This window comes from Vicia villosa, linkage group LG1, assembly GCF_029867415.1.
Source record: "Vicia villosa cultivar HV-30 ecotype Madison, WI linkage group LG1, Vvil1.0, whole genome shotgun sequence".
Classification (NCBI taxonomy): Eukaryota; Viridiplantae; Streptophyta; class Magnoliopsida; order Fabales; family Fabaceae; genus Vicia; species Vicia villosa.
Genome location: NC_081180.1, coordinates 180,182,895 through 180,192,817, shown reverse-complemented (window position 1 = coordinate 180,192,817; position 9,923 = coordinate 180,182,895). Strand labels below are relative to the sequence as shown.

At 39.1% G+C, this 9,923-nt stretch overlaps 1 protein-coding gene across 1 annotated transcript; it reads left to right on the top strand.

Annotated features, from left to right (window-relative positions):
• The first annotated feature begins 283 nt into the window (after window positions 1–283).
• Window positions 284–5,389, top strand: LOC131660372 (uncharacterized). Its single transcript, XM_058929614.1, has 2 exons — window positions 284–884; window positions 4,311–5,389. Exons 1-2 carry the CDS (start codon window positions 284–286, stop codon window positions 5,387–5,389), a joined length of 1,680 nt encoding a protein of 559 aa, XP_058785597.1.
• The last annotated feature ends 4,534 nt before the right edge of the window (window positions 5,390–9,923 follow it).

Below are 9,923 nucleotides of genomic sequence, written 5' to 3'. Positions count from 1 at the left end.
GAATGAAAGGAAGTCCAAATTGGCTAAAAGACTACTATAGTTAATGGGCCTTATTTCTTTTATAATTTTTTTAAGTGATTTTCTCTTTTTATGTTTAGGCCCAAGTTCCTTTGAACAACCTAGAAACCCTAGTATTTAAAGTTGTATTGTGTGGCAGCTGAAGACAAGAAAATAAATGTTTTAAATTTGTTTTATGTTTTTCCTCCTAGTTTGTAGATCTGAACGTTATCTTTGGTTCTTTAATCAACATTGGTAACATTGGTGCTTTCATTCCTTGTTGCTCATGGCTCCTCCTAAACCAAATAATCCATCTGCCCGTGAAATTGTTGAAGAAGCTGTCAACACAACCGTTCAAACTTCTCAACTTCACATCAACAATGCTCTCCAAGAAACCCAACAACAACTTGATGAAAGATTCCACAAATCCACCATGGATTTCCAGCAACATATCGGTCAGCTGCATACTCGTTTGGAAAATGAAACTCAAGCAGCTAACTCAAGGTATGATTCCATTATGTCCATTCTTACTAAACTTAGAGAACAACCTACTATTCCATTATCTACACAACATCTCAGCCCAAATATACTAGGCTCATCTGGCCTCTCTCAAAACCTTTTTTCAACTCCTATGACCCCCCACTCCATCACCTTCGCCCCTTCAATCGTACATTCCACCGCCATCCCGTTCATCCCTTCCGTCCACACTTATTCAGACGTTGTCCCAAACACAGCAGCACAACCACCACCACCCCCAAACCCATATTCCTCTTCACCATCCGCCTTCATACCCATACCTTCGTACCCGTTTCAAGCCCAACAAATGCCTAACATACCTCCTCTACCCCTTTTAAGAACACCCAAACTCGAGCTTCCCCCTTTTGATGGTTCCAACCCCTTAGAGTAGATTTTTTAGGCTGAACAATTTTATGGTTTTTACAACCTACCCCCTGAAAACAGATTGTCTTTAGTCTCATTTTGGGCTGGTTTAAATGGCTCCATCAAAGTCACTTACTCACATATTGGTTTTCTTTTATTCATGCTCTACAATTACGTTTTGGTCCATCAACATATGAGAACCATCAAGCAACATTGTTTAAGTTAAAACAAGAAGGTTATGTGGTGGAATATCAAACCTAGTTTGAAAAATTGGGAACCCAAGTTGTCGGATTACCACCGGATGCGATTATGAATTGTTTCATTTCTGGGTTAAAACCTGAAATACGTGCTGAAATAGCCATCCACCGACCTGTTTCAATTTCCCAAGCCATAGGATTGGCTAAATTAACTGAATCCAAATTTAATGAGGCCAAACCCAAATTTCAAAAACCTTTTCCTACTACCTACAAACTCAATTCTGCAATTTCCCCAACTATAACTAAAGAATTTAAACCACCTTCACCCACCCAAAATACCAAACTACCTATTAAACGCCTTTCGCCCGCCCAAATGCAAGAGCGCCGTTGTCATACCCCAAAATTTGCCCGATCAAATCTTTATCTTTTAATTCATTAAGGGCCAAAATTAAGGGTCGTGGGATTTGACATTCCTATTGTCAAACCCGCCCTCTTATAAAATATCCTGAGAAATAAATGGGTGCGATTAACAGGTGTTTCAAGGGTTTCATCATTTGTTAATATTATTTTCCTTTTACTAACATTTGCATTTTTTTGGATCATTATTAGTAATTTTTATTACTTCTAACTATTAGTATTTAATATTATTAATTTTATTATTAATATTAATATTAATATTAGGTGATATAAATATTATCTAAGGTTATTATTATAGAATTTGTATATATTACTATTACTATTATTAATTTTATTATTAGTTAGTATTAATTTTTATTAGGATTATTAACTATTATTAGAATTAGTTTTAGGATTATTAGGTTTAGTAGGCCCATTAGGCATAGAAAACCCTAACTTTGACTAATATAAATAAGATATTTTTGTACACATTAGGGGAGGCCAATTCAGACGGTAGAGGATCCTAACCTAGCCTCAGAATATTCACGAAACCTTTTCATTCATACTCACAAAACCTGATACTCCCACTGATGTATATATTTCACCAAAAAAGGGAACCCTATTCGATACCACTCTCCACCAAAACACACACAGATAAACTCCCATTCCTAGGTACACAATTTCCAATTTTCATATATTTTCTAACCTATTCTCACATCTGCGATACCAATCTTTCCTCATATTAACACTAACCTCCATGTTCATATGACCTTAACATCACCAAATACTTTTTTCTTATTATTCAACCAAACCAAAATCTTACAACCTGCCAAGTTTTTCAAGATCAACAATAACCTGTCACAATAAACTTGTTTCCAAGCATTCACTAACAACTAAGCAATACACCAGCCTCTGCATACCGATTTCAAACCCAATTCTGCATCAACCTCCAATTTGTACATAACCTGTAAAGATATAACCATGATTCATGTTACAAAAGCTCCAAAATTGTGCAAAAGGAAGGCATTCAAAAAAACAGCAACTCACACCGGCAAAACACAATAGTTCTAATCTCAGCAGAAGTGGTAGCAATAGAAGAAGGTTGGAGACGACACCATGATGCTGTCGCCCACCGCTAGCCACTCGCCGCTCAGCTCAGGCGATCCACAGCCGCCAACAACCGTCCGATCCAGCGCAGTTTTTTTTTCAGTGGGCATCATGGTCGATCCGCCCACGGCCTAACGCCGCCGTTCACCGCGTAGCGCAAACCCTCCTCACACTCTGCCGCGATCACTTTCCGGCTACAGTCATTCCTTCGATCCACCCTCTGCCGCCTTCAACCGCTTCAACGACCACGCACAAATTCGATACACACTCAGCCGCGACACCTCCCAATCGGGATTTGAAGAACCGCAAGACAGCCAACCCCATCGTCACCGTCCCAACATCGCCTCTCTTATTTGGCTCTGTGTGTTTTGATTATTTGATTTGGTTTCATATGATTGTGTTGGTATGGAAAGAAGAGAGTGAGATCGAGACTTTCTAGGTTAATCACTGGTGAAAACACGGTTCTGGAGATGAAGGGCATGTGATTTGATTTCTCTTTCACATATATTTTGTTTTCATATATGATGCCATGCAGCTGCTTGATTTACAACAAAGGCATAGGGTTCAGATGGTTAGTGCAACACCTTGGCAATTGGTGGAGCGCCGGTTCGATACCCTGCTCCAACATATTTTTTTGAAATTGTTCTGCTTCTTAATCTCACGTGCATCGCTTAAAGAAGGCTGTGGTGCAACCTCACGCTGGAGCCACAGGATCATGCCAGATCCAGATCTAACGTGCACGAAGATGCAGGCCCATGGTGGGCACTCATGGAGTCTACACATAGGATTGTTGCCCAGGTTTTTATATTATTTTCTTTTATATATTAGGTGTATAATTACATTTTAATTATTTTTTTTATGATATAATTTTTAAATTAAATTAATGATAGAATTTTAATTAGGATTAGATGTAGGATTAGGATTAGGTTGATAATATTGTTAACATTAAGATTATTTCGCGATTATTCGACCATCTTGATTAATTAATTTTAATTAGCAGTATAATCATAAAAACCCTATAAAAGCTACCAATATATTAGGGTCTGTGCAATCCCATTGCCATTTGGGCGAAACATTAATTCTTGAATAATTCTCTCCTCGACCCGACTAAAGCTATTAGTCGCATTAGACGAGAGATAAAAAAATACATAAAATGCAAAACACATTTAATTTGCTGCCCGCGACGATCAATCTATCGATCTGAGTAACCAGCAATGCCCCTTAATCTGTTAGCTATACTGACCAAATCTATTGATCATCGCATCTAACGGTGCCATAATCAAATCAGGGTTGTACGCCCCAAAACTTAAAACATTCAAAACACTTCAAATCAAACTACGGATTTTCATCCTAATTCAAAACTGCGAATAGGCCACTCAAAAAGCCTTTAATCAAATTCAAATACGTTCATATCAAATTCTAAGGCGTACAGCCTTGTGCCCGAACTACGTTGACTCTGATTCTCCCTAAGGAGATACGTAGGCACTTGGATAACCAAGGCGAGCCCCCTCCCTAAAATCTCAAATTTCCCCTATTCAATTCCTTAGCTATTAACCTTAACTTTTAGCCATAAAACTTGACCCTTAGATTCAAAGCCAATAGGAAAGGGTTGAGGGTGCCTAACACCTTCCCTCGACCTGATTATAATAACTTACCCCGATCTCTTAACTGCGTAGGGTTTCCTATTCGCCCTTCAGAATAGGTGGCGACTCTAAATATTTATTTTTAGGGCAGGTTGCTACAGCCGTGCCCAAGGGTTATGTTTCAATTGCGATGAGAAGTTTATTCCTGGCCACAAGTGTGCTGCTGCCAACCGTTTTCTGTTATTATTGGCTGATGATGAGGTAACCACTTTTCCGGTTGAGGATGAGGAAATTATACAAGCAGCAAATGCGGTAGATACCAACGATACTTATTTTCAATTGTCTACGCAGGCTTTAACCGGTCAGTTTTCGCCCCAAACTCTCAAATTTCAAGGTCTTATTGGTGGCCATTTAGTGATGGATCTTGTTGACACGGGGAGCACCCATAATATTCTTCAACATATACTTGGTCACCACCTCAACTTACCCACTACTCAAATTCTCCAATTTTTGGTTATGGTTGGTAACGGCTCACACCTCCAATGTGAGGGTATTTGTCACAGTGTCAAATTAAATCTTCAAGAAAAGCCTTTCTCTCTACCATTTTACCTATTACCTATTGAGGGAGCTAATGTTGTTTTGGGAATGGCTTGGTTAAGAACACTTGGTCCTATACAGGCTGATTTTTCGATTCCTTCCATTACATTTAATCACAAAGATTCTAAAATCACACTCACCGGGGACCCATCTGCCCTTTCCACCCTTACTACTTTTCACCAACTAAGACAACTTCTTCATACAAATTCTGTCATTTCCTTCCACCTATTGACTTTCCAACCTACAGAAATTCACCAACAACCCCCACCCCTTCAACACCAAACTGAACCTATTGACCCAAATATCCTTAAACTTATCCACAAATACCCATCTGTCTTTCAACAAAAACCTAATTGTCCACCACCTCGCACTCATGACCATCGGATTCCATTACTTCCCAATACCCCACCCATAAATGTGAAACCTTACCGATACCCTCACTCGCAAAAGGAAGCAATGATTGTTCTAATTCAGGAAATGTTACAGGATGGTCTAATTGTTCCTAGTAATAGCCCTTTTTCCTCACCGGTTTTAATTGTTAAAAAAAGATGGAAGTTGGCGCTTCTGTGTCGATTATCGTGTGCTAAACGCAGTAACAATCAAAGATCGTTTCCCCATCCCAACCATCGGTGAGCTACTTGACGAGTTACAAAATGCAATAGTTTTTACCAAAGTTGATTTAAGATCAGGTTATCATCATATCCGCATTTCTAAGGAGGACACTCATAAAACAACTTTTAGAACTATAGATGGCCATTATGAATTTTTGGTTATGCCGTTCGGTTTAACTAATGCGCCATCTACTTTTCAGGCAGCAATGAACGAATTATTAGGCCCTTATTTACGTCGATTTGTGTTGGTTTTCTTTGATGATATACTAATTTATAGCTCTTCTTTAAGTGATCATTTGGTTCATCTAGATATCATTTTTAACTTGTTGACTATGAACTCTTTTTGTGCCAAATTTTCAAAGTGTGTGTTTGCAGTGTCAAAGGTAAACTACTTGGGTCATATTATCTCAGCTGGTGGTGTAGCTGCTGACCCCGAGAAAATTCAAGCCATCCTTGATTGGCCAGTTCCGCATTCTCTCACGACTTTACGAGGGTTTATCGGCCTCACCGGATTTTTTCGACGGTTTGTGCGCCACTACGCCTCTCTCGCCGCTCCTCTCACCGATTTATTGCGTTCTTCCACTAAGTTTACATGGAGTTTAGAGGCCGATTCAGCCTTTACAAAATTAAAGACAATAATGACCGACATGCCGGTACTTAATCTACCAGATTTTACAAAGCCCTTCATTATTGAAACCGATGCTTCAGCTTTCGCCATTGGTGTCGTTCTATCCCAATCTGGTCATCCCTTGGCTTTCTTCAGCAAGAAGATGTCCCCGCATATGTAGTCCTCTTCAGTCTATGTAAGGGAGATGTTTGCTATCACCGAATCCGTCAAGAAGTGGCGCTAATATTTGATAGGAAACAAGTTCCAAATCTACACAGATCAAAAGAGTTTGAAGGATTTGTTATTACAGAGGATACAAACGCCAGAACAGCAGAAATGGGCTTCAAAACTACAAGGCTTTAACTTTGAGATCTTTTACAAACCCGGGCGTTCGAATGTGGTAGCAGATGCTCTGAGTCGAAAGTTCACACCAGAACCCATATACATGTCACTCACTTCAGTAGTACCAGATCTGATTGCCCTCTTTCGCCATTTATACTCCACAGCTTCTGAAGCAAAAGCCCTTGTTCAAAAATTAGCACAAACAGAAGAAAGTCACTACTCTTTTTCTCAAGGGCTATTATACTACAAAAATAGACTATTCATACCTTCTTGGGATAACTTGCGCACTGCCTTACTCGAGGAGTTCCACAGCACCCCTGTTGCAGGACATTCTGGCATCCAGCCCACTCTAGCCCGTTTGTCCACTTCGTTTGCTTGGCCAGGCATGTTGCAGGATGTCAAAAACTATGTCAAGAACTGTGTGACCTTCCAACAGAACAAATATGAAACAACAAAAAAGAAAGGGTTACTCCAACCGCCACCGTCACCGAACAATGTCTGGGAAGAATTGACTATGGATTTCATCACTCAACTTCCTAATTCGTTTGGTCATACTGTTATATGGGTAATCTGTGACCGCCTCACCAAATATTGTCATTTCATCGCATTGCCTACACGATTCACAGCCCCGGATCTGGCTAATAGGTTCTCTGTGGAGATTTTTAAACTACATGGGATCCCAAAAACAATCATCTCCGACCGTGATCCTTTGTTCATGAGCTCCTTCTGGCGTTCTCTATTCAAGGCACAAGGCACCAAACTCAAATTTAGCACAGCATACCATCCTGAAACCGATGGTCAAACAGAAGTCGTAAATCGGTGCTTAGATACTTACTTGAAATGTTTTGTGAGTGACAATCTGCGAAAATGGTTTAAGTTCCTGCATCTTGCTGAGTTTTGGCACAATACTTCCTTTCACTCTTTCATCGGAATGACTCCCTTCAAGGGACTTTATGGTCGTGATCCTCCTTCAGTCCCTGACTATGTTGCAACCACCACCGCCATAGATCCCTTGGACTCTTTGTTACTACAGAGACACAACATTTTACAACAACTCAGATCAAATCTTAACAAAAGTCGTGTCAAGATGGAGAAACAAGCTAACAAACACCGGAGTAACATTACCTTTGAGGTGGGTGACCATGTCCTTCTCCGCTTACAACCATATTGACAACAAACTGTGCACCACCATTCTTCCCAGAAGCTCTCTAAACGCTTCTATGGACCCTTCAATATCGTTCGACGCATCGAATCTGTCGCTTACGAACTCGATCTTCCATCTTCTTCTTGCATCCATCCTGTTGTTCATGTCTCCTTACTCCAACCCTTCTTTGGAAACCATGACGCCACCAGATGTGTTCCACCTCCCTTGCATGTTTTGGACTCCTTCATCTCTGGTGGGAATCCTACAGAAAACAACAACACATATAAGTCAGTCCGCAATATTGTTACGAGGGGAGTATTAAGTAAGGATTTGAAGTTTCAGAACACCAACCTTCATCACTGTCATACGGTGAACTGACTTTATATGAAATGTTGCGGTAAGCAAGAGTCGCCACCGACTTTTATTTTATCCAATTGGAAAGGCTAAAAGAACAGGAAAGACCTTTTGAAAAGAGTTTGAGTTCGGGGGGTAAGTTATACAAAGGGAAGGTGTAAGGCACCCTTTGCATCCATGGTTATCCATGGGCTCTTAATTGCTTAGCTCACTTTGTTGGAAATGTTTGAATTGTTTGAAAAGATTTTCGAAGAAGAACTTTAGCTTGTAAATAAGCGTAGTCTTTTTTAATTTGATTTGAAAAGAGTGGGAAAAAGAGTTGAATTTGAAATTTGAATTGAGCAAGCAATTAATAGCAACTACCCTAAGTTTAGAAATTTGTTCTTTTAGCTTTTCAGGGCGAAAGGGTCTATCCATACCATAAGAAGGCAGGAAGTCTTTCAATTGGATGTGCGGGTCATCGATAGTAATCGTTCACCATAAGACTGCCCCTTGCCATAAAGAGGGCAGGTAGTCTAAGGGAAGGATATAATAGTCATTTGATTTTCTTAGGCATCATGCGAGGATACCTTAGCAATAGGGACGAGGCAACCTCGAGGGAGTTTCAATAACTTTGAAGGATACCTTAGCAATAGGGACGAGGCAACATCGAGGGAGTTTCAATAACTTTGAAGGCAACATTGCTTTAGGTATCCTCTAGATCGAGGGACTTTGACTATTAATACGTTTAGAGGCAACAGGCAACAATAAGGCAACAGTATAAGGCAACAAGGCAACCAGAGGGATTACCCTAAAGGTGCGTGTGTGGCACAATCAGGTGGTTAATTCAGATATTTATCTTGTAATTAGTTATCTACTTCTGTTAAAGGCTTGCACTCCCTAAGATTACTAACCACGCAGTTTATAATTACGGAAATTAAAGGAAGAAAATAAATTCCTACGCTATTACAATAAACACCTGCGGGGATGGGGAAAATTAAGGCAAAAAAGAGAGAACAATAATTAACAAAAATTCTTGAATGCCTTGATCTTCCTCGAACCCTCGATCAATTCTGAAAATTAATAGGAAAATAATAGTGGTGAGTGTAAGAGAAGTTCCTTAACAGATGAAGTAAACCCTAGTTGAACCTATAAGGCAAATGTACAATTAATAAAAATTAATTTTAAGAAAAAGAATCGGAACTTAGCTTTTTGATTGGCATGACGCGTAATCGGAAGATCTTGGTTAACCCTGAAATTTGAACAAAGAAAAAAAAAGTTAGTGCATTGACTGATCTAAACCCTAATTGAAAAAACCCTAAAAAGGTTTACAAACCCTAACCCTAAATGGGTTTACAAACCCTGTCCCTAAACCTAACAGGTTTATTCAAGAAAACTTATTATGACCTACAGGGTTTGTAAGACTAAAAGGTGTATTAATGGATAACACCTACCATTGACAGTGATTAGTGATCATGATTAATTCAGGGTTTAAAGCAGTTGGTTTAAAAAGAATAATAAAAAAAATTAATTATCAACCTAACCCTAATTAATTTAAAATTATCAATTTAAATTAAATTAGCTAACATTATTTTTGTATATATAAAAAAAAAGATTGAAATTTTAAAAGAATTAGTTAAAAAATATATTTTTTTATTAAAAAAAGAATAGAAAAACTAAGTAATAACAACAAAACAAATAAAATAAAAAATTAGAGCACTTAGCTCTGATTAGGTGTGAGAGCTTCATGATGGTCCATGGTGAGCTAGCAATCCAGGGCCCTTGGATCTTGGCGCTGTGAAGATCTGGTGGTGGATGCGTGAGGGATCATGGTGCATGCTTGTGTGTAGGACGCATGGGATTTAAACTTGAATGTTTAATAAAAATAAATGATCCTGGTCGTACTCGAACCCAAGTCACTAAAGGCACTTCCGATTCTCCTTTACCAATTGTTCTGCAAGTGATTCATATTAATATATTAACTTAAAAACAATTAATATAAAACAATGAAAGTGATTGGATGAGTCAAAAGAGAAAGTCAGGTGGGCCCCCTTTATGCGTTGAACAACCAATGAGGCGGAGAGAGGAAGTTGAAGAGCATTGACCGTCCAATATACGAATGCCACGCGT

Bases quoted from the DNA above. Each gene is read 5' to 3' on its own strand.
- LOC131660372 (XM_058929614.1), top strand. From the start codon at position 284: ATGGCTCCTCCTAAACCAAATAATCCATCTGCCCGTGAAATTGTTGAA. The intron at 885-4,310 runs GTTCCAACCCCT...TTTTTAGGGCAG, and splicing joins CGAGCTTCCCCCTTTTGATG to GTTGCTACAGCCGTGCCCAA.